The sequence below is a fragment of the Anoplopoma fimbria genome, unplaced genomic scaffold (genome assembly GCF_027596085.1).
Source record: "Anoplopoma fimbria isolate UVic2021 breed Golden Eagle Sablefish unplaced genomic scaffold, Afim_UVic_2022 Un_contig_8927_pilon_pilon, whole genome shotgun sequence".
NCBI lineage: Eukaryota > Metazoa > Chordata > Actinopteri > Perciformes > Anoplopomatidae > Anoplopoma > Anoplopoma fimbria.
Window position 1 is genome coordinate 3,383 of NW_026553656.1, and position 25,261 is coordinate 28,643.

General features: G+C 42.3%; 1 protein-coding gene across 1 annotated transcript in view; it reads left to right on the forward strand.

The window, feature by feature from the left end:
• Window positions 1-2,204: 2,204 nt before the first annotated feature.
• Window positions 2,205-25,261, forward strand: part of LOC129116709 (EF-hand calcium-binding domain-containing protein 6-like) — a gene marked incomplete at its 3' end in the record, with an annotated part of 33,355 nt that continues 10,298 nt past the window's right edge. Inside the window, exons 1-14 of the mRNA XM_054627470.1 lie at window positions 2,205-2,301; window positions 2,657-2,670; window positions 3,025-3,128; window positions 3,268-3,328; window positions 15,454-15,590; window positions 17,173-17,291; window positions 18,594-18,718; window positions 19,109-19,257; window positions 19,430-19,525; window positions 20,637-20,730; window positions 22,519-22,782; window positions 23,147-23,271; window positions 24,054-24,176; window positions 24,662-24,875. Of these exons, the coding sequence (XP_054483445.1) occupies window positions 2,205-2,301; window positions 2,657-2,670; window positions 3,025-3,128; window positions 3,268-3,328; window positions 15,454-15,590; window positions 17,173-17,291; window positions 18,594-18,718; window positions 19,109-19,257; window positions 19,430-19,525; window positions 20,637-20,730; window positions 22,519-22,782; window positions 23,147-23,271; window positions 24,054-24,176; window positions 24,662-24,875 (1,722 nt within the window). The remainder of the gene's footprint in view (window positions 2,302-2,656; window positions 2,671-3,024; window positions 3,129-3,267; window positions 3,329-15,453; window positions 15,591-17,172; window positions 17,292-18,593; window positions 18,719-19,108; window positions 19,258-19,429; window positions 19,526-20,636; window positions 20,731-22,518; window positions 22,783-23,146; window positions 23,272-24,053; window positions 24,177-24,661; window positions 24,876-25,261) is intronic.

A 25,261-nucleotide genomic window follows, 5' to 3' on the forward strand; every position in this document is an offset into this window, starting at 1 on the left:
CCCTGACTAATTCTTTTCTGTGTTTTAGTCAGATGTTCACCAAAAACAAAACCCCCTCTGGGTATTTGTTTGCTGTGTGATGGAGGACGTGGAAGTCATGAGTTCTAAAAAGTGTTGAGGCCTTGTATCACGATGTGTCTCCACTCTGGCATTGATCAATCAAGCGTGCATGCGTGTTCATGTGAGTGTGTGGTGTGTTCAGGGGCCGCACATAGCCCGGGTAATTCCCCCTTCTCCCTTCATCTTCATCTGTGTGCGCGGGGCCTCTTGTCACTCTGCTACGCCACTGTAATCGTCTCCACTGTTCCTCTTTGTTCCGTCTCAGCGCTCACGCCTGACAGTTTGACTGCCTGTCTTTCCCACACAGATTTCCTCCCATAATATCAGCACTTTGTGTCTTCCCCCCCCCCCCCCAAATACACCACCCCACTCCCCTCCATCCGATGCCCACCCCTCCCACTCACCGTCCTATTCATTAAAGACACTGTGTGGGTGAGTGTGCTTTCTGGAGAGTTGTTGAAAGTTTACTTTAAAGGACTATCACCGGGAGTAGCAGCTGCTGTTCTGGTGACATTTTGATGTGGAAGTCGCTTTGTTGCTCAGGGGGAGCGACTGCCACAACAACCCCCCCGACACACACACACACACACATTCTTCTTCTGTTGTTTATTTATTTATCTATCTGGTCTCATCCATCATGATCCTTTTTTGCGTTGAATGTTGATCACTAATTAAATGTGTGCTAGCTGGGCCTGTAAAAGAAAAAAGTAGCATGAGAAATTGTAGTTTAATGGGTCATCACAGCTGACGAATGCAACGTTAAAGAAGAAGATGGCGGTGCGACAGACAGCCGGCCTCATGCCGAGAACCAGACAGAGAAAATCCACGGCATCATGGGAGCTCAAGCTCCTGTCTCCTCACTCGCTAAATGTCTTTTTTTTTTCTCCCTGTGTTTATTCAGAGTGATTAGAACTGACATTGAATCCTCTTAAAACGTTGCAGCATCCTACCTACTGTCACGGTGTGTGTGGTGTGGACCCAAAAGCAGGACGACCAGGAGACGGATACAGTTCTGGCGCTTTATTTAAAGGGAACTCAGCATACAGACAGGCAGGATACGACTCACAGAGGGAAACAGGCATTGAAATAAAGGTGTCGGGTCGGGGACAGAAGGCTGAGTTTTTTTTCCGGGGATAACTGCTGGAAGGTTTATTCAGATCTGAGGGTTTATGAAGGGGAATTGGAGATGAAGACCAGGTGAGCATGATTGCAGAACAGGTCCAGGTGTGAAGTGAGACAGACAAAGTGGCAGACCCAGGAGGTGGAAAAACACAGCAAACCTACCTCAACACACTCTGCAATTTAAAGCCTTTAACTTGAACCTGCTGTGTCCGCTGAGTTTTGAAGATGGGCAGAGACAAAAGCGGTGACACTGTAGATACGCTCGGAAGTTATCTTGTGACGTGTTTGGTTCGATAATTAGAACCTCTCACCTTCTCGACAGACCCTCAGGCCTGTGAAATTTGAAAAAATACTGAAAATTCTTTCTAATGTCCAGCAGTTTTCATTATTCAAACTTGAACCTGGAAGAGGAACCAGCGATTTCCCCTGGATACCTGATATTACTTTATTTATTTATTTCATGATTTATTTTTATAGGCATTTTATTTATTTATTTATTTGTCCTGTGATTTAAAGACCCCTGATCATTTTGCTATTGAGGCTTCCAGGCCTGACCCCCTCGAGACCCCCAAGGATTTAACACACTGCACTTTTCCATACACTCGAATGACACTGCAGTAGTTTCACTTTATATTATTCATTTACATGTTGTTGTTTTTTTATGGTTCAAGGTAACATGGTAGTTCTTTTACAACTGTTAATATTTTTAGATGGATTTAGATTAATTGTAGATTTGTTTTTACAGCCAGTACAACACAGAACACACACACACACACACACACACACACACACACACACACACACACACACACACACACACACACACACACACACACACACACACACACACACACACACACACACACACACACACACACACACACACACACACACACACACACACACACACACACACACACACACACACACACCTATGACAGCCCTGCAGAGTATGAGCTACCATCTATTTGTTTAACCTAAAATGATTATTTTAGTCTAAACTGATATTTACAGATGCATTCATGTCTCATGGCCCCCTGTCCTCCATGGCATCAGCCACTGACCTCCGTCTCACCTTCAGCCTCACGCTCAACTGCAGGTGTGACGACACCGTCACAGGTATATAGAGCACAGAGGGGGTGTGGGTGCTTTGCGTTGCGCTGATAGGAGTGATAATTGGATGGCGTTGTGTCTATAATAAGACTCAAAGCCACGGAGCTCCGCCGGGGACCGCTGCACTGGATTACACCACGGAAGGATGTAGGGCAGGGCAACAGGGACTGTACTTTGATTATGAGCCACTAAAATAGGTATACGGAGCGCATGTGCCAAGTGTTTGTCTTCTCGATTCAATGCATGTGTGTGTGTGTTTTCACAGAAACTAGTTCTCTTATTTCATGTGTTTGGGTCTGTGCCAACTCCTGACCAGTTTTCTGTTTTGTGTGTATGTAAATGTGTATGTGTGTGTGTACAGTAAAACAGCACAAGGTCAGAACAAAAAGCTGCATTTCCCAGGTGTGCCCCGTTCCAGAGAACAGCACCTAGCGTATTCCCCAGACATACTCGTCCTGAAAATTACTGCTCAACCCACCTGACGCCAGCGAGCCACGTCGCGCCGCTCTTCCCGTCTCCACGGAGACACCGTTATACCGCTGGTGCTGGAATATTTAGAAAAGTTCGGAGTGGGCTCAAGTGCAGGAGTGATGTTTCCTCCCCCCAGATCCATCATCTTCATCCATTGCGTTTCATCACCATCAAATCATGCTGTTTTGGTGTAATGATTGTGGCACAACTTGTTTACCCGTCTTTGTCTTTGTGGCTGCTGCTTTGTGGCTGCTGCAGGTGTGCGAGGGGAGCGGCCACACGGTGGACTACATGCAGTTCCTGAGGAGGTACGGCCGGGCCCCCGCGGCCCGCAGGGCCTGCAGCAGCCACAGCACTGTGAGGTACACCTGCTTCTCTTCTCCAGCACGGCGGCAGACGTTTTCCCTCAAACAAAGAAAAGGCCAAGCTGCGTTTGCATTTATCTGGTGTTTGGTGGCAGCAGCTGGACACGAGTTAACTGAATGTCCGTCTGTTTCTCAGGCCTGGTCCACAGAACACTTCCCTGTCCCTGTCTGAGATACAGAAGCATCTCAGAGATAAGGTGAGTTCCTTCTGTTTGCCCCCCAAACACCTAAATGTTTGACTTAAACTAATAGTTCAGCTGTTTAGAAGTGGGGTTGTATGAGTTACTTCTCCATAGTCAGTGTATTACTACAGTAATACACAGCAATGTTCTGCTGTGGACGTATTTTATATATATATATATATATATATATATTCTCGTATATAACATTACATACATTACATTACAGTCATTTAGCAGACGCTTTTATCCAAAGCGACTTACAGGAAGTGTATTCAACATAGGTATTCAAGAGAACTACTAGTCACCAGAAGTCATAAGTGCATCTCCTTTCTTAAACAAGCATCTCAAAGCATAAACCAGAGCAAAAGTATAGTGCAGAGGCAAATTACTACGAAAACAATAATTGCAACAGACTAATACGAATACAATAAGTGCTACAAACTACTACGAATAGGATAAGTGCAGTAAACAAATACGAATTCAATAAGTGCAGCGAACTGATACGAATACAGTAAGTGCAACAACTATACTATACTAATATAAGAAGTGGATATAATCCTTGTGACATCACCCATTAGTTTGGGGACTTTTTGCAACCAGAGGAGTCGCCTCCTGATGGCCATTAGAAAGAATGCCAGTTTAAAGCTCTTTTGATTGTCTTCATCTTTTGTAACTGGATGTTGAAGCATTTTCTTAAATGATATCGTCTGATGTATGCATTCTCACTAATACAATATATCGAATCGGATAAATCTGTCGTTATGTCTGTGGTCTCCCATGTTTTAAAACATCACTTAAGATTTGAAAATCCTCTAGTGTTCTTCACCAACTAGTACCGTGAGTTGTCCTTCACCACCTATTTCAGGAGGACCAGTGGATGAACTTGGTTGTGCCACTTTATGGGAATTGTGTCCCAATTCCATGCGGTATATACTTTATACTGATTGTCATCACTGTATACTGTTTCGCAATAAACACAACAGAGATCCAGTTACTCTACAGTACAATGCACTCAGCTAAGGTCAATGAACATTATCACCACGTGGTGACACACACATGCATCACTTCCTGAAAAGCTCCAGAGTGATGGCGTACGTGAGGTGGACTTTTCGCTTTAACATCCATTAACGCTGCAAAGTCACACTTCCACAGACAGTGCTCTGCAAAACAAATTAATAAAATGTAAACGCTACCGTGACTCACACATCATCCTCAGTGTGTGTGTGTGTGTGTGAGTATGTGTGTGGGGGGGTGATGGGCCAGCTCTGGCAGAATTCAGGCTCTACGTAGGAAGCATGACAGAATGGACTCTGGATTTGTGCTGCTTGTGTTCCACATATTAAACCAGGCTGCGGATGTTGTTGTGAAAGGCAGAAAATGTACCAAATTTCCATCTGTGGATAAATGAAGGGCCGGGGGCTATCAGAGCCGTCCTAATCCTTACGGCAGACATACATATGGGATGTGTTTAACTGAAGGTTTCTATGTCGGCTGTATTCAGTAAAGACATCTCTCACAGCCCACATCCCTCAGTCAACACAATGCACGTTTATTTGTAGACCATCCATATCCTCCTCTTTCTACATCATGACATTCTTTCTGCTCACCAGCCAGCTAGAGCTAGACGATTAATCGCTTTTTATCAATACATTTGAAATTCATGGTTTAGGACGTTTAAAAAAACATCGTAAAATATCAACATGGCAACATGTGTTGATAAAAGTTTGTTCAGAAAAAGAAGGCATCATCTTCTCAGCAACCTTGAGGAAAACACTGTCCACTGTTTGGCATGGGGACATTAACATTTTTTCTTCTTTTTCTTCAAGGATACAATACATTTATTCTTTTTTTTCAAGTTGCATCTTTTATTGAATCTTTTAAAAATGTAATCATTCCTTTGTCTTCTGTAGGCCTAGTTAGACTCCAAAATCAGATGTGATATGACAAAGTCTTAGTTCAGCAGCCAACCAGAAGTGTCCAAAAAGGCGTAACTAATAGGAGCAGGGCTGTGAAAAAAGACAGGACTGTGTCACGGTAACCCACACTGGAACAAATCAACCCTTCAGTGTATTCAGTTTAATAATCAAAACCACATTAATATGTTCTGTAATGTCTTTTACGGTTCTTGTTTTTTTTCTAGGCTAGTTTATAATGTATAGAGTTTTCCCTGGTGGCCAAAATGCTTTTAAATAAGACTTATAAGGTTCAATGGCATTGTTCCAACGGACCATTATTCCAAAACCCCAATAATTGGAAACACGTCCCATTGGACCAAGGGCTTATTTGTCAGACAGCCTGTTACCCCTAAAATTGTGCTGAAGGCCCATTGCTCTGAAAATACAAACAATGTGCAACAAACAGAAACACATGGCTATTAACTACAGATAATGAGGTCATCGGACATCCCTTTTCCCTCTGATTGGCTTGCCCTGATATTCTTACCCTAACCAATCTCCCTCCTCGTGCCTAAAGCTAAACAACCCTTCCAACGAAGGCAACCAGTACTAGCCAATCAGAGGCAGAGGAGGTCATGCTTTTGTCATAGTAGGACAAAAACGTGATGGTCCAATGTCATTCTGCTTAGTAATTAGCCACGTGCTTCTGTTTGTTGCAGGGACAGTGTGTATTTTGGGAGCAATGGGCTTCCTCGAGTTGGACAAATGGACTTTAAATCCAATGGCACATTTTTCGGACTACTTAGGTTTCAGAATAATGTGTTGTGTGAACAATGGGCAGCCCCCACAAACAAAGATGAAAGAAACACAAAATGATATAAAAAGACAGATAAAATAGGATTTGAAAGGAATATAAAATAGGTAGAATTATGATCAAATGGAATAAAACATGAAATGAGCGCAGCGACAGTGCAGCACAAAGGATAGGCCCAACTTCAATCTAATAAAAGGCAACAGAGAAGGATTTAAGCTATGATTTAAAAGAACTGAGATCGGAGTTTCGTTTCAGATAAGCAGTGGGTGGTGTGGGAATGTCACACTGTTAAGAATTAGAATACAGATTAGATTCCTTGGATTAACTATTTTTCTTGATTTTGATGTTTTTATTATGCTGGATTTCAACTTCTTTTGTTTTAACCTTTCAGCCCAACGGTCCACCAATAGCTGTGTCAGTGTGTCCACAGTGACAGCCACCTAGAATGTATGTCAAAACTTCGTGCCTCTAAATTTTTTTTTTTTTTACGTTTTTAGGGAATTTTCGGCCTTTATTAGAAAGAAACAGTAGAAAAATGGCAGGAAATGAGGGACAGAGATACATGTTAATCCAAAATCGAGAACTCTTCAAGAATACGCTTAACCAATTTCCAGTGCATTTTGTTCGTACAATTAAAGGAGTCATGAAGTCCGCCATGTTTCCCACCCCTGTTCCTACTACAGTGGCCCAGAACGGACAAACCAAACACTGGCTCTATAGAGAGACTTTCAGATTTTACATTACCTACAGGCTACTGTTGTTCTCCAACATACTTTGGAAGGTACCAAAGTAATTCCCTTCAACAATTACTAGTCAGTCTTCCATAAGTATATTTAGCCATTATTTAAGCACAGCCAATCCTTCAATGGGCCTCCATCGTGGCACCAACTGTGGTTGCTAGGAGACTTGTGAAGAACCAAAAATCCTCTACCTCCACCACTTCCCTTCACCCAATCAAACGCCAATCATTTCTAAACCTCCATAAGCGCTCTGTGTCTGACTTCCATTGCTAAGACGATGGCTTCTGTTGTCAAGGCAACAGGATGAAGATGTCGACCTACCCAGGTAGCGTCCCCTCCTAGGTACAAAAAGAGGCTTGGTTTTTAGAGAAAGTTGTGATGAATAAATCCGATATTTGGATTGCCTGTTCTCTGAACAAACAACAAAGCCACGAGGGAATCCCTCTCCGCAGTCTACACAGCTTTGGTGACTTTGATCTCTGTCAAAATTGTTCGTCAATTACTGTAATAAGTGTGAGTGTGTGGGAATATGTGCTTGTGTGTATGTTTGTGTGCGGTCACTGTCTGATGACTCGTCTCGGAGGACCAGCTGGGCCTGATAATGAGTGATGCACACACACATATGATGAAGTACCAGTCACAGCTGTTTACCCCGTGTGCTCGCCTCACTTATCAATATTCAATTAAGATCAGCGCAACACACACACACACACACACACACACACACACACACACACACACACACACACACACACACACACACACACACACACACACTTTCACTGAAGTAGCCATCCAAGGGTGGAATGAAGGATGTTTCTCAACTGTTTATTAACTCCATCTGTGTCTTGATCACCTCCTCTGGGCGTCTGGGCTTTGTTCATCACTTGTGTTATCCTTCAGCATTAACTCAAGTCAAGATACAGTACAAAGCATATACATTTATCATCAATACCTTAAAAGAACAACCTGATTGATTGGGATTACTGAGTTTAGCTACATGATCCTTTTGTTGCAATCTTTGGATTATTCAATATATATATTAAGTCGGTAGAATAAAACGGTGGCATTGTACGTTTCTGCAAACCACGATTACGCCGATCTCAACGTTTCTTAACATTTCCTACTAGCACTCCTACATTTGTCTGTTTCTGAACCAAAGGTTGAGGCAACAAAGCTATTTGGTTAGGTTTATTTAAAGATTATAGTTTGGGTTAAATTAGTACGTCACTTTTGGTTACAAACGGGACATGAACACTGGGTTAAAGTCCCATCCATCCTCACTGTCCTCCTCCCTACATGGTCTTGGATTGCAGATGTATTTGTGATGCGTCAAAAACAAACATGGCTGTATTAACTTCACCTAGGCGCTGCCTTTGGCTTGATAATGGATGCTCATTTTCATTTCAAAATTGAACTTTAAATGTACACAAAAAAGGGAAACTAAACAAAATAGTAAGATGAAATATGTCACATTAGAAAATATCCCGTTATTAAGTGGTTAAAGGAACAGTGTGTAGGCTTTAGAGGGAGTTATTGGCCAAAATAGAATATTATATTCATAACTATGTTTTCATTGGTGAATAGTGACCTGAAACTAAGGGACGTTCAGTTATCTTAAGCTTAGAATGAGCCCTTCATATATAAATAGGGAGCCAGTCTTCTTCACAGAGTCCACCATTTATCTTGTCAGAACGGACAAACCAAACACTCATTTATGTTTTCACATTAGCTTAAGGCCACCGTAGTTCTCTGACATGTTTGGAAAGGGAGGGGGGATCGGAAGGGTATTCAGAAGGTTGCAATCTGCAACTTCACCACTAGATGGCACGGAATCCTACAAACTGGTCCTCGAAGATGCTGACTATGAAGAGCAACATCCCCTGTTTGAGTTCAGCCAGGCACCTTTGCTGTACGTCTCTCTCCAACATTCCCTGTCATCTCTCTACTGTCTTTAATAAAGTAATGATGCCCCAAAATTAAAACATAATTACCCCATGTTATTCAATGGTGGGGCCTCTATCACTATGCACTTAACACTTTATTTTGATAAAAATTAAGTCTTTTAAAAGTTGAATACTTTGGAACGTACAAATACTTTTCAGAGTTTTCTGTTCAGCTATTAAAATCAAACGGGCTGAATTGTGCTTAAAAAGAACAAACATCTAAGGCAGGACCAGCATTCAATCAAATTTCTGTCTGTCCTGTGATGGATGAGTGTGTTACTTCTGTCATTTTAATCCAATTCTGGGAAGTTGTAACTAATCTATGTCTGCCTGTCTGTCTGAATGTGGCACTTTGTGAAATATATATAGCTCTCTCACTAGTTGTCGATCTTATACCTGCCCGTTTTACATGCTGTTAAAAACTTTGCTGTATGAAATAGGGTTCAAAACTAAGGGGATATCAGACCACATCCAAGAGGTTTATGGGTGGACACAGGTCAGCTCGTAAATAAAACTGTGTCTAATTCTCAATTTATACTTGGACAGCATCATTTTTCTCCTGATACGGACACTTTACATTTCCCCTCTGGTCGGATGAAAGGTTCTCGAGAAATGCGAAGGACGCACAGAACGAAAATCTTGCTTTATGGTTAGATGATCGCTTGCTTTCCGGTTTAATGTAGCCTGTGGGGTCTGGATTACCTGAACAAGAACAAGAAGAATATATATGAATCCCTGAGATTACTCCTAATAAAATTGCTTTAGTTCACTGCTAATACGGTAGCCCACTCAGAATGATCAAATTATTCTTCCATTTTTTACTATTTAACCTAATCACATTTCATGTCATCACGCAACTATGAGCTGTCCCTTTAATTGTGAGATCCTGCTCAGTCAAACTCTACATAACTGTGGTTGTAAGGGATGGGCTTTCTCTTTAAGCACCAGCACAGGGTGTACATAGTCTTAAAAGAATGATAAGCCAACTATATTCTTTTTTATGAAAAACCAGCCAATAAAAAGAACGAATGTTTCCAAACACCATCAATATGCCAATGAATTCAAATGAATACAAATGACAGAGACAGGACTTTTTTGATCATAATGGATAAAAATTATTGGCACCATCTAGGGTTCTGATTGGGTTCTTATATGTAAATCTTGGAGTCCCCAGAAATCTATATTTTCAATTCGGAATGTGTAAAAATGTCTTTCCTAATAGGCCTCAATCTCACGAGCAGTTCCTGAACACACCAACACAGCAGGAGAACATCTCCATCAAAATGTGGGTCTGTGCTCTAATCTGCATCTATTTCAGGAGCCCAGTTTTGCTGGAAAGCCCTGTTGTAGACCCTCCGTGTGGTTTAGGTAATGCAGAGCCTTTGTAGTATAATGTTTGGACAGTGAGAGACAGTAGCAGATCGAGTCCCAGAGCCCCTTATCGTCCCCTGAGCTCCGCTTTAATGCCGCCCGTCTCTGGCACTCTGGAGTCTGACCAGAGAGCAATTAGCCCTCTAATTGACAGACAAAAAGAGAGTTCATCTCCACGCTCTCTTATGATGATGCCGTCTGATCCCTCTCTTCTCCTCTCTCTCACTCCTCCTCCTCCTACTCTTCGTCCCGTTTGTGATCCAACTGTCTTCCTTCATTGCCCTCCAACTCCCCGTCTCTCTCCCTCTTTCATCCCTCCTCTCCAGAGCAGCCGTCCTGTCCCTCTGCTCTTCCCCCCTCCCATAATTCATAGTGACAGGAAAGGTTAGAGCGAGTGCGGCGGGACAGAGTGAGGAGAGAGTCGGGTGTCTTTTTTAAAGCCGTGTCGTTACATGCTGTTTACAAGTCAGCACAGTTTGACTGAAAATACCCAAATGCAGCTTTGTGTGCGACACTAAATGATAAGTCAGAGTTGTATGACACGCTTTTCCAAGGTGCTTAAATCTGGAGGGACGACGGCGCTGACTCGTGAGGATTAGTGATACATATTTATTATATCCTGCCATGTTCTACGATGCAGGTTTCTTTCATTAGAGTTTTATTTGGCATCAAGCAGTGTAGGCTTCATCATTCTGTGTCTTTACAGGAAAAAGAAAAGTGTTGACCCCTTTTACCTTCTGTACACACTGACAGGCCAAGGAGCTTCTGCTAATACAAACGTGCGTGTGAGATGGGAGGCTGGAGGCGCAAACGCGTCACATTAGTCATTAATCACCACTCTAATTACGCCCCAGCTGAGAAGGTTTCACGCTCAGCAGATTATTGAAGACGTTTTCCTGTATAAGAACAGGTCGGCTAGATTAGGCAAACCAGTTTAGAGATCTGATCGTGTCACAAATTCAGTTTCATCTAATTCCCTTTGTTCGGATATTCATCATCGTCTAAGCCCATAACTAGGTCTGTGCTAGTTCATATTATTGTGGGTATTTTACCTAAGGGGTTTCTCTCCGTTCTGTTTTGGATGAAGAAATATCGTTATTAACGAGGTTTTGAACAGCAACACTCAGACAACTGTTATGATGTCTTCATGCAATGGTTTGTATGATATCTTCTAATGTTTTGTGCGTTCTTCTACGAAAGACCTGCCAAGCGAGCGATTAGTGTGTCTGAGCAAGAAGCCCCCTTTAGTGCAGAACCTGTTTAGGCAACAAAACTACTTAGTTTTGTTAGGGGAAAGATTGTGGTTTGGGTTCAATTAAGTATGTTTGATACGTATAATGAATAAGTTAATTTGTTATGTAACTCATGTACTAACCATAAATTACATTACAAATGTAGTTATTTTACCTAAAAACAAACGTACGTAAATCGTTGAGTCTTGATCACCACTCTGATCACTCTGCGTAAAAGTTCAATGGATGCTTGCAGACTACGTTAGATGACTTCCTTAGAGGTAGCGCTGCACCTTCTGGCTCACTATGACAGGGGTTACGGCACATAACTTTTCGTAGGTATAGGTACAGGACAACGTCCTGCATATTGTTATGAACACATAATAACGTTAGCAGGCCCAGCTGATCCCAGAGCTGTACAGGAGAATAGATCTAATTTGCGCTGCTTGCTTGCTCTGTCAGTCCTTCGGGATATATTATAAAATTTTAGAGTTTCCTTTCAGTGATGTGTTCATAGTTCATCAACACAAATCCATGAGTATCCTGGGTAATTTAATGATCCTATACAGGTTAATGTTTGAATTATTTCTACCTTGTGTTTCTGTTTACCGCCTCAGCCACTGTTGCTATGGAGAACATGACAGTCAGAGGTTCTGTCAAGGTTGAAATGCTTTGTTGTTGCCATGAGGAACTACCCACGTAAACTTTATCCAAAACTGAAAGTATTTTAAACTGCTGAATGTGCTTTTTTTTTTAAGCGTATAACATAAAAATGTGCAGAAAAATGAATGTGACTTTTACTTATGGAACCTTGAAATAATCCTCCAACTTTGCAACTCTATACAATGGAAGTGAATGGAATTAATGAATTAGATTTAATGTATTCATTTTTGATAATAAAAAAAACAACTTAAAAAAACTGAAACTACTTTTACCGAAGAAATAGTCCCTTTGAAAACAGAGTGTTCTGTGGATCATCCAGAGTAACAGAGACAGATATCTGAATATCTCAATAAAAACAGAAATAAAACCAAAACTGTCTGGATACCACTAGAGGTGAGGGAGTAAAATATGTTGTTTCACCATTTGTGTGAACTGACCCTTTAAACGTGGAACCAATACACAGTAAAATCAGATGGCTACCAGACCCGACTTTGGGTCAAGGCTGCTCAATGCTAATCAGCTGAGAGGGTAACAGGCAGGCATGGAGGACGGGGCTTGCTGGATTAGCATATAACAGGCCGGTAAACAAAAACAACAGAGCTTTCATTAATTAAGGACCAATGGGGCTGGGCGGGCAGACGGACGGGCGAGGGCTGCTGAGACACTCCGAGAGCGGCACAGCGCCAGGCCTCCAACACCGCCAACCAGAACACAGCTGCCTAATGGAGCGCTGGCACTGCCGAAGGATGGGGGGAGTGGGGAGAGAGGGAGGGGGGGGAAAGAGAAAAAAAAGGGAGGGAGGGGGGATTTTAGATAAAAAAAATAGATTATCAAGGAATTTGTGGGCAAAGAAATGGCAGAGGGAGGCACGGACTGAGAGACAAAGGGGGAAGAAAGAAAGGGAAACAAAGTTTGCGAGGGGAATTGAGAAGAGGAGGAAACAAAGGCAGATAAAAGGAGAGGGGGGGGTGGGTGTGTGTGTAGAGGGAGAGATGAGATGGAGATAGAGATGGAGATTGGATGATATCCCTCTGTCTCTGTTCATTAATACCGTATGATCTCCTCGCTCCCTCCTTTGTGATTTTAACACATTTCTAATTAGCACAGAATCCTCTGAGTTGGAGAAGGAGGGATGGGGGGGGAGGGGGTAGATCATATTTATATCTGTCTTTAATAAATTCACTTTCATTTGATCTTTTTTTAAAACGCACAGGCTGCTGTGGAGCTCCCCCCCCGACTCCAAGGCAGAATAAAAGGTGGTGTAAATTGCGGGGGCTAATTGTTATGCTTGTAAGGAAGTTGAAGTTGTTAAGATTATCAAAGTTTTTACACCTCCCCTGCGATTCAAAAGACAACTAAAGACGTGAAATTTAGGAATTATACAACCAGTGTGGTGCATTGCAGGATAAAGAGGATAAAAAAAACTGTTCAGAGGTCAGCATCTTGTATAATTCTGCTCGACTTTACTCCATCTGCTCTATTTCTGGTCTTGGTAGAGACAATGTCAGTGTAACTCACACATGAGGGAGGCTTCCTCCACGCTTTTTTTTTTTTTTTTTAAACTGAGACTTGGCTGCTCGTCTAATCAGAGTGCAATTAGACGGAGACTTCTCTGGGCGACAGAGGACTCTGATTACCCAAGAGTCACCGTGGGGTATATTTAGTATCGCTGCTCTTGTTCCTCCGCGGTTGGAGCTGCGCCCCCGGAGCTATACGGGGCGGGCTGGTGCGTGGCGGGGACTTTTGGATTGAAGGGGACGGTACCAAACTTGGCTGGGGCAGGCCTGATTGCAACATGGGCTCCAGCAATGTTAACCTGATCCAAACCCTCATCAACCAGAGAGGGAGGCTGGTCCAAATGACACAAACTACACATGTATAGAATGTCTTTGTGCCCGATGCTCCTCAGTGCCCCTGATCCTGGACTGCTCCTTGTGTTAGTAAGGGTTTCTTTTATAGTAGTTTTGCCTCTTAGTAGGGCCAAAAATGCAGCCAGGTATCTCTAGGAGTTATGCACATCTTGGATGCTAGAAGATTGGAGAGAGAGGTTTCCACTGTCAAAGACATTTTGTCAAATATTTAACCTGAACCAAAAAGATTGTGTGAGCAGCTTCTTCATAGTCATGACAAAGTTCCTCCTTAAAGGAATAGTTTGGATATTTAGAAGTGAGTTTCACAAGGTACTTCTTCATAGTCAGTGTATTACCTACAGTAAATGGAGTTTGGATGAAAAAAATGTGAAAACGAAACATATTCTAGACACCTAAAAAAATCAATATCAGTAAAACACTAACTAACTAACTGATCGAGGCAGCAGTAGACCAGCAACATCCGTGTTCTGCGTGGTAAAATTACTGTTTTGTCAAAGGTGTCTAGTGGCTTTGACAAAGCCAGTGTTGTCATCTTTTCTGGTGAGGTCAGTCCAGGAAGTTTGGTATTCTCATTCAGAACAGAAGTCAAGAGGAGGTGATGAGGAAGTATGGTTGGACGTACAAAGCACCAAAATCAGTATTTGATGTGTTCCAGGGAACGGTTCACCAAATTTGCAAAAAGCTAGCAGTGATTTTCAATATGAGATAATTTCCCTCTTCCTCATTTTGACAAGTTTTCAACATTTTCCCCCCTCTTCTAAAGGTCATTTTTAGGAGACAGGACCTGAGTTGAATTATGTTTTTTTGTATTTTACGTAAGGAATTGATTTATTTAAACAGATTCTGCTCTTAAAGGCTGTAAGTATGGCAAACTCTGAGTATAATAAAAAGGCTTAAATATTAAATGACTGACAGCGTGGCTGTAAGTAAGGCCCCCCCACCCTAAGAAGCTGATATACCCAGGTTTCATTTGTACTGGTTTTCATTGAATTTGTTGTGTCACATGATGATCTAACACAATAGTTTTTCAGCCTGTGGTCTTCAGCATAGATAAAGAATGGTGTCTATAGAAATCACACATTACATTACATTACAGTCATAAACACCTCACTAAATACGATTCTTTATGGATTTAATTGAAAGTTAAGATTCGTAAATGAAAACATCTTTTGGCCACTTTGGCCTAGTAATGAGTAGATATCATCCCTCAGATCCTGTGTAAGTACATCCCCCAATTTTCAGCCCTGAAACACAGGAGCACATCCATTTCAAGCTTCTGTTCTACACCATAAAACCTCTCCGTCTGTGCTTTACTGACCCACAATCCCCCTCTTTCTCCTCTCTCTATTTCATCCGTCTCTCCCACACATCTTTGCGTCTCTCCTCCTTGCTCTCTCCCATCTCATCAGTTGTCAGCACTTTGGGGGGAACAGACTCGGGCCTCCACAGATCAAGGCGAGCGTGTCGATAACCGTGTTCACAGAGATGAAAGCCCCGGCGAGGCGAGCAGAGCCTCACAGGTTCGCTCGGGTTCACCAGTTTACAGGCGCCCGCTGAGGTGTGGTGTTGCCGTTGCTGTCAATCACGTGTGTGTGTGAACCCCCGCAGATCGGAGGCAACCTGAGGACCATGATCAGAGTGTTCAGCCTGTTTGACTGCAAGCGAGAAGGACACATCCAGCGGCGCGAGTTCCGTCGCATCCTGGACAGCTACTGCATCCAGCTGACAGACAAGGAGTTTCAGAGGTGGGGGGGTTTGTGGTACATGCCTTACACAGTTTAACACGACAGATCTGAACAGATTCCCACGTTGAATCTTTGCAGTCGCATGCAAAGGCCCATACACACTGCACACGGGGACTGGTTGACTGCTTAGTGAGCTAGGACCAATATCCTGATAGTCAGCAGGAGGTGACATAGATTGTTGCAAGGATAAGGTATGAGGTATTTGTGTAGGCCAGCCAGGAAGTTAGCATAGCACTTGTTCCCAAGAAAAACATCTGATGGGATATTTTGGGTTATTGCAGAAATTAAGCTCTTTGGCAAACAAACTTTTAGGATACTTACATGTTCGACTGGGCAAGATAATCTTTACAAATGAATGCCACTTTTAGGATTTCTGAAGCACGAATGCATCTAATGCATGTATAAAGCTAACGTTTGGGTATAAACAAACTACACCATGACTTCTTGTCACCACCACCAAGCTAAAGATGTTCAGACTTTCAAAAAGATCATTTTCACTGAGATGAATGACTGTCTCCTACGTGCACCTTTGTTAACGGGACGGTTTTTAGCAATCTATCAGCACCTTAAATATAATTATATACCACAATAACACAAGATCAATTGCATTGATCAATTACTTTTTTTTGTTTGATAGGCTACAACAATTTTTTTTTGCCTCGCAACCTCTCAACAATGTCCAGACTCTTGATCTCCCTGGCTCCAGGCTTTAAGCTTAGCTAAGCTAAGCTAAGCATAAAGCTTTGTATTTACTGTACAAACATGAGAGTGGTATTGATATTTTCATCTTTTGTAACGCTCAGCAAGAAACAGAGTAAGTGTATAGAAAATGTCGAACTATATATGTATAATATTGACATTGGTTCAGAGCTTGATATGATAAAGATGGGAAAAAAGTATACAAAGTAACAGTCTAAGACTTTTAAGCTTTTGGCTTTGCTTTAAAATAACTTTACATAAATGTCCCTTCCACTAAACTGTTTTCATGTGAACAGACTCTCTCATACACATATTGAATGACATCTGAGCTCCATGCTGAATACATACTGAATTAAAAAAGAGTGCAGGTATTTAAATTCAAATCATCTTCTTTTAACATGTGTGCACACTGTAATGTATTGCACATACACAGCACGGCCTCGACTATTCCCAGTATTCCCCCGTGGTGGGGAGTCGTTTGTCAGCTAGGACGACATCACTAGCACTAACTTTGTGGTCAGCCTTTGTCTCAGGATGAGAGGGAGCTAATTGACTTTTAAAACTTCGGGCCCTGCAGTCAAATCCACTCCAGAAACGCTCCTCAACTTTTTTTGACGTGGCTCTAGAGGATTGTGTGTGACAGGTTCATTTTCAATGGCTTTAATTGGTTTTAGCGCTCAGGACTCTCTCTCTCTATCACACACACACTCACACACACAATTGCTCTGTCTGTGTGTTAGAACAGATAAAGCCGAGCATAACATACGACCTCTTTTCTCATCTCGTCATTGACTTAGATGTTCTTGACGTTAAAGGTCACCTGTGGAACTGTATCATTTATTTAAACATGAACGTCCATCTTCTGCTTGCTCTTTTTTTCTAGGCTCTGGAATCACTACACTCCTAATAACATGCCCACCATTTCCTACGAGCTGTTCCTGGACAAGCTAGGCTTTGGTGACAGGCATGTCTTCAAGATTGCTCCAGTCTGCACCAAGCTAGGTATGGATTCAGTGGATTAAGATGCAGAAATCGAGAATGTGATTGAGATGGATCAGCAGGCAAACCGGGTTGCTAAAAAATACTTTAATTAGTCTACTTACATGCTGGTTGCTCTGTGAGGCTGTACTTACCTAGGCAGCCCAGTTGAAGGAAAAAATCTGGCCTTTTTCAGTTTCTGGCACGTTTAATCTGGACTTTTTTTAATGTGGGCGATTGAGAACTCGAGCAGCGCACGTGGAGTAGCATATGGAGCATCAGTTATTCAGGTTAAATGGTATAATAACGAGTATAAAGAGCAGGAAAGCACACTAAGGGCAGACAGCTCAAACAAACCAAGGACCTTCACCCAGGAGACCACTGATCATGTTCCGTGTAAAACCAAAAGTAAATGTTGACTTGACGCTTATTACAAAATGTTGTTACGCTTGTTATTTAAGAAGCTTAGCTGAGGGGGTGCTTATGTATTTACCGTAGTTTCGTTGTTACGTTTCTTAGGTTATGTTTTTTGTAACCTTAATCAAATAGCTCAGTTGCCTCAACTTTAAACAAGTAAAATTGTGCGTTTCTGCAAGCATGATACAAGGCTGATATGAAACTTATTCATGAAACATTCAATGTACCCCGTTGAATAATACAATGTCAACATTGTGTCTGGCGACTGGGTTGACACGCACTGCTTAGTTATTGACTTATAAATAGCTACTTTGGGGTCTTTGGTAAAGTAAAAGCACAGGGATCGCTTCTTCAGAATAACTTGGCCTATTAAATAATGCCTATCATCCAAATATATATCAGTAAATAAATTTAACCCACAAAATTAAATCTAATTTTTGAACAGATGATAACATGCTCACAATGACAATGCTGACGTTTCTTCAGCAAGTATTGGACAAATTCATATTTTGACTTTATGATGGCGCTAGATGAATGCTCAAAGGATCGCCAGTCACAATACAGCCCGAGGGGAACATGAATGTCTGAACATGGCAAGGTATCCAATAGTTGTTTACACAAAACTCTTAACCCAATGGTGGTGCAAGAGAAAAGTCATCTGATCATCAAAATCATTAGACCTCATCCTCTGGTCACTATAGATATTTGTACCAAATTTAACAGCAATCAATCCAATGGTTTTTTTCTGTCTGGAACAAGCTCTGGGCAACCACTAACATGTCTAAAAAAAAATGACACATGATTAAAACTAAAGTCAAATCCAAAATCCAATTATTTCATGAAATTTAGCCTCAAACTGTCTTGGCGGTATTTGTAAAGCAAACACTAGTTCTACTGATTTTTTTATAGAAGTGTCCAGCCGAGGGACAACTCCAGTCAAACAGAGAGCACAAAGACCACAATCTCTTTCCAGTCTGCGCGATGTCCCATCAGTCCTGCCACACAGGAAGCTGCAGACTCTTTTCCACAACAAGGTACAGTCTGAAAGACTTTGTGTATTTTATATTCCCCTGTTTGCGTGTCACCATCTGGCCTTCTCCCTGCATTATCCTCTTTAAAGACGGAGGGCTAAATTGGCTCTAAGTGGCACGTCAGGATGCAAACGGCAGAGGGAACACTTCTAATTAAAATGTTTGCCCAGAAAAATCAGTTCCCGAGTTAGTGTGTTAATCACGGCTAATTTGCGGGAAAGGCGGCAGAGTCGGGGATGGCTCTCTTCTCTCTCGCATCCTCCAAGCCGCACTGGGATGTTCTCCATGGCAACCAGATATGATTCACTTCCTGTCTTTATTGAGGAGAGAAAACAAGGTCTGTCTCTAAAATATGAATGTTTGCACACCAGTGTGTTCTTCTCCACCTGTCAGATGTGCATGAACTCTACCCCGGTGTGGCAAGCGCTGCAGGCCTCTGACACCACCCGCTCTGGCCTGGTACAACAGGACGTCCTCAGGGCCATTCTCAGCAGCTTTATATTTCTCATGAACCCTCACACCTTTCAGAAGCTGACCAGCTGGTAGGAAAATACATTTTATTCATATATCTTTTTTCTTCTTCCCTATTTCCAACAACCCACTCTTCACCTCAACCCCCCTGCCCTTTACTCTTCAAAATTTGAAATCTAGCCATCGTCCATTCTGTGTAATACATTTTTCATGCATGTGTGTGTTTTTTGTGTGTGTTTGCAGTTACGGTGTGATAGCAACGGGGCCAGTGAGGTGGAAACACTTTCTGGGTCACTTCCTGAGACCGGGAGAGGGCGACACAAATCTTCACACCCACAGGTCTGTTTTTAAATAACGTCTTTGGCCCTTTTCTCACGTGGAACCTACACGTGGTGAGGTCATCGCATGTCGTTCACAGGTCTCCTATCTTAGTCTGCTGTGATACAGAACATATTGTATGCATTTTACAGCCATCTGCGGCTCCATATTTGTCTTTTTTTCTTCTTGCTTTCTGTTGAAAGGAGAATTGCTCAAAGTAATGCTGCCTTTCTCTCTTTCTGTCAAACGTGCACGTTCTTGTTTAAATGATTTTCAATGATTCTTTCACAAAACGGGGCACTGACTAAATGACATGGCTGCAAATGGAATATGTATCATGTGACTCAGGTGGAAACGTGCGTGAGAGTTGGAAAGGAGTGCCAGTTCTGTCAGAGTTTTTTGTGTTGGAGTACAGAGAGAGTAGCTCAGTTCAAGTTCCTCAAGGTGACGCAAGATCTTACATTGAGAATTCTCAGTGAGATGCACAAAAGGAAAAAGGACTTCATCAAGAGAAAACTAAGGGAAAGAGGTTTAGTTTCTCTGTATAGTTCTTGCTATTATGTTGACAGACACTTATAATGTCAACCTGAGCCTGTCAGCGGCAAAAACAAGCACTTTTAAAGGATGTACATTGATGATGAGAAGTTGCTCCGAGCAATTAAATTACAGCGTTCTTGCTCAATACTGGACCAATTTCAAAGAATGTCCCCATTAATCACTTAGACACAAAAACATGGGAAGTCAGGGAACAGGATAAATATAAAAAAGTTGATGCCATTGACCCTGACTATAGTCCAATGCAGAATTGCCCTACAGTATATTAGCATGAACACTAAAGATATTAAGACAGCACATCATCTTATTTAAATAGTTTTATTATTGTTTGTTGATTTCTATTTTCAAACAAAGTCGAAGCTCTTTTATTCACATCTGTTCAGAAGAAAACCTGCATTTTTTAACTCTGCAGAGACCTGGCAGAGGATTTCTACAGGACCTTTTTATAGGTCTTGAGTTGGCAGATTTACAGATCCCTTTACACAGAGGTCTTTGGAATGTAAGTATAAATGTGGGTATATATCCGTTGTGATATATCGTCTTCTATCCTTTCCTTCCCACCTGTCTCCTCCCTCAGGGCCTTGGAGCATCCCACCCAAGAAGAAGAAGACAAGTTGGATCTCCAGGACCTTTACCCTCGACTGAAAGACATTTTCCACCTGCTGGACGAGGTAGGAGTCAGGACAAGGGAAGTAAATAGACCAAAAGATGTAGTGATAAGTTTCTGACACACTGAAATGCATATTCAAACCTCTCCCTTTAAAAAAAACTGCAGTAACAGACAAGACAGGAGTGATTTTGAATGCGATCAGACAGGACACAAGGGACTAATCTCAGCAGATTGCTAAGAGACAAAGGCACATGCTCAGGTGTGTGCTTTAAATATAAATGCCAGACAGCTTTACAGATGAGCCAATCATCATCCGCAGCTTTTTGATGGCCATAAACATGATTAGATGATTGCATATGGCCACCGGTTAGCCACTCAGTCACTAGCCATATGTTCGTCTGACAGCCGTCCCTTCAACACGCCTCCGCATCCAGTTCTGCCTCTTTAATTCCAAATCAGTCTACTTCAGCTGGATGAAACTTTGGAGTCTGACTAAACTTTGGGGAGAGGGGGGGGGTTGAATTTTTCCCATTAATTCACCGTTATGTTTGATGTTGCTGCCGCCACTCACAAAAACAACAGTCGGCTTCCAAGTTTGCGGAAATGCGTGCGTGCGCGCGCGCGTGTGTGTGTGTGTGTGTGTGTGTGTGTGTGTGTGTGTGTGAAGCCTCTCCCAGATATGAATCACACATATCTGTCTGCCAAAATCTCCTCCTTTTAATGGCATGGGAGGGAAAAGAAAAAAAAAAATCCATCCATCAACTGTTTTAATAATCTATTCGGTGGGTGGGAGATCAAACAAGAGTGTCCTCACACCGCCAGCCAATAATGAGCATTTTCACTCAGGCAGGTTCGAAGCCAACTATGGTTTTTAGACTACCTCTGGGGAAGCGTTCAAGAGCTCGGAAGAATTGCTATGATTCACATTGTTGGTGTGTATGACTCCCGATGTAACATACACATCAGAGGGAGGCGCTGTTGTGCCATACCATCATAACACTGTATTATTACACAGCTTTGTTCTGATTGGTCAATTAATGCATTCTACAGTCTGTTATTTCTGTATAGCAGACTGCTGCTATGAGTAACAGACCGTTGATATGGACACAGTTCTGATCTCCTTACACAGCATCAGTTTTTTTAAGCTGAAGCAATAAAATAATACATCCATCCATCCATCCATTTCCTTCCTCCAGACGTCCTTCTCCCCAGCAACACTTTCCAGTGTTGCAGTTTTCAGTGACCTTTCAATCACAGTAGCCCCGCCCTAAAGCATACTCCACTTTATGGTCTATTTTATTATAAATGGGACATAACTTACTAAATGAACATCATGCTGTATTGAAGAAGACTTGAAACTAGAGATTGAGACCATAAACTCATGTTTACAATGTTTACTGAGGGAATAAATCAAGAGAGAAGTAGAGTCATTTTCTCATAGACTTCTATGCAACAAGAGGAGTCGCCCCCTGATGGCCATTAGAGAGAATGCAGGTTTACGCCTGGGTCAAACATTTGGTCCACAGAGGGCCTTTACAGTCTGAGGTTCATTGACTGCAGTTCTCTTTTCCTGCTGGATGTATTAACTCTAACAAGTGATGAGCGGTTCCCGGGAATGCTGCCAGAGGCCCGCGTTCTTAAACGTACTCGTGTTCTGATAGGGCACGCATCCAAACAAACTATTACAGTCAAATGCAGTATTCTTGGAGGCTGATTGGGGAACCTGGGGGATGCCATCAGGTGGAGGCTATGTATGCAGGCTTTATTTTCTGCCAACGTTGTTCATTTGAAGCATACTGGGACCTTGACTTGACTTTTCTTCCTAAAATGGTTTGGATTTTTTTTCCAGAAGGAGGCAGGTTGGATAACCAGAGCAGACCTGAGACATTCACTGGAGAGACTGGATGGGACCCGGCCCGGTACTCTACGGTCACAGATCACAGAGCTGCTTAATGCTCTGGACCCGGAACACACCGGGGTCATCCAGCTAGCCGGCCTGGAGAGACTCAACCTCAGTACCGGCTCCGCTACCACGTGCAACACGGCACCACCGCCCACCCCCGCCGACACTGCTGAGCACCTGGACGTCCCCGAGGAGGCTGAAGACGCTGCTGTGTGTTTGTTTGACCATGTGCTGGCATGTGTGTTTGTGCACTTCAGTACCATGTAAGGCCATAAATATGTACTCAGTGCACTTTCATTTCCCCAGGAGGAGCAGAGAACACCAGATGAGAGGCAGACCACACGGTGTGCTGATAAACTGTCTCTGGCATCAGCTTCACGGAGGAGAGTGAGTGTGTTAACAACACACTGAGATCAAATATCACATGTATCACACACAGCATACACCACCAGATCAAACAGAAACAACACAAGGTTAATTATTTACACACTGTTCGACACTGTGTGTGTGTGTGTGTGTGTGTGTGTACTTCATTGAGATGGAGAATTTACCGCTGGACACCCTGAGTGAGCAGCTCAGTTCGGTGCTGACAGCTCTGGAGCAGGTTGACCCTCAGCGCACCGGATACGTCACACGGGAGGAACTGAAGAAGGTCTTGAGCTGCTATGGCACAACCACCTCAGACACACACTTCAACAAGTGAGACACACGCCCAGACATACACAGTGCAGTAATAATAATAATAATACTAAATAAGATAGTAACTGTAATTTGTATATTGAAATACAGCCCTGCTAGCTCAATTTTAAGGGAATAGTTTTGCAATTTTGAGCCACGTGCCATTTCGTGAATGGAAATTCAAAGTGACGATTGAATATGATGCACCTGACCTCGTTTAATTGATCATAGATCCTTGCTTACACTGGACCTCCTTGGCCTGTTAGTGCCTTAAGAAGCCAAACTCATTCAGCCAAATTTGTTTACAGTAAATGTCGTGATGTCTCAAAATCATTGTGGGGAAAATGAACACATAATTGCCATTAAGTTTGACTCATAAATAACTTAAATAAAAAAACACCTTTGTGTGTTGTATTTATGAATATTTTGTACAGCTTTGAATTCTTTATGTCTGATCCTGAGTAAAATTATACTCACTCTCTTTAGATGCTGAGAGAGATGCTTATGCTATGGTTTTACTGGTTTATACAGGTCTCTGGTTATGATTTGGGCTGGGTTTTTAATGAATTGAATGGTTTTATTTAAATTGGGATTTGGCTGGAAAATGTCAATCTGATCCGGAAACATTGTGAGCTCTGTTAGCTGGTTGGTGCTGGTTTGCAAAACTGGACCCGTGCAGGACTCTGCTACAATATGATGCATCAGATATTTCATGCTCAGTGATAAACCCATGAATTTTTGCTCAGTTGAGGCTTGAGTTTTTCCTCAGCTCACTCTCAAACTTTCTCTCTGTGTGTTTCCAGGCTCTGTGAGACCTCCAGCTCTAGACCTGGCAGTTCCTCTAAGTCGGTTCATTACACTGACTTTCTCAGGAACCTGGGAGTCCTGCTAACAGATGAAACACACAAAAGCTACCATAATGAGAGGTGAGCATGGAGAGAGACATAAAGACTTCACAGCTCAGACGTATGCTTTGGCTTTTCATTTGTATTTACAAAGATCTGACAGCACATGTCACTCCTCTGCCAGAAGCTGTTTGAGAAATATATCCATCATCAGATATGGCGTGTATTTCCACAAGCAATAAATTCCTTGTGCGTGCTATATTGATCTTGTCAGAAGAATGTGTGCATTGCATCCTGGTACATGTTGGCAACCACATTAACATCCACACTAGTTTCACATCTACATTAGAGGTGTCATATTTTCCCTTTAAGCATTGCCTTGAACATTTAAAGAGCCATTGCTGCCTGTTTTGGTTTCAGGTTGGATTACAGCATAATTTGCTCCTGTTTCACTTTGGACTTAACTACATCACTTGGACTTGTTCAAGACTGTTGACTAGTCCTTGCTACACCGACTTTAATTATAGTACCCTTCTGTACTTAGCTCCAAACAATCTGCCCTACAGGCCATGTGCTTCACCTCAGTCGACCCCACGGTCAGTCAGGGGACAGCGACCTCCCTCCGTCCTGCAGGTCAGTCCAGACACCTGCAACATCCTGGACATTGTCTTCCAGAGGATGAGATCAAGGTTAGAGCGACGCAACAGCAGCCTGACCGACCGCATCCGGGCCGTCACCCACGGCTCTGACGGGACGCTGTCGGCGACTGATGTACGGACGGTGAGTGAGGAACAAGGACTTGGGCTAGACGTCTATTATGATTATGATATTCTATATTTCTGTCCTTTTAAAAAAATCCCAGAGACCAAACCCAACAATTGTATTAGTCCATATATCATTATATTATGACTTCCCTCCTGTCGCTCAGAGAAATTGAACCCATTGGCTCCTACTGAAGATTTACATAAAAGCAATTTTTTTGAGAAGAAAATTTTACTACAACTTCAACATTCCTCTCGGATAATCTAACATTGAACTAAATTGTAGATGACACAAAAGAGTAAATATATCAATATATATATATAAAACATAGACCTCTTTCATCCTTCAAATGAAGTATTTTTTTTGTAATTTGAATGTGCGTTATAAATAGTTTTACTATTATT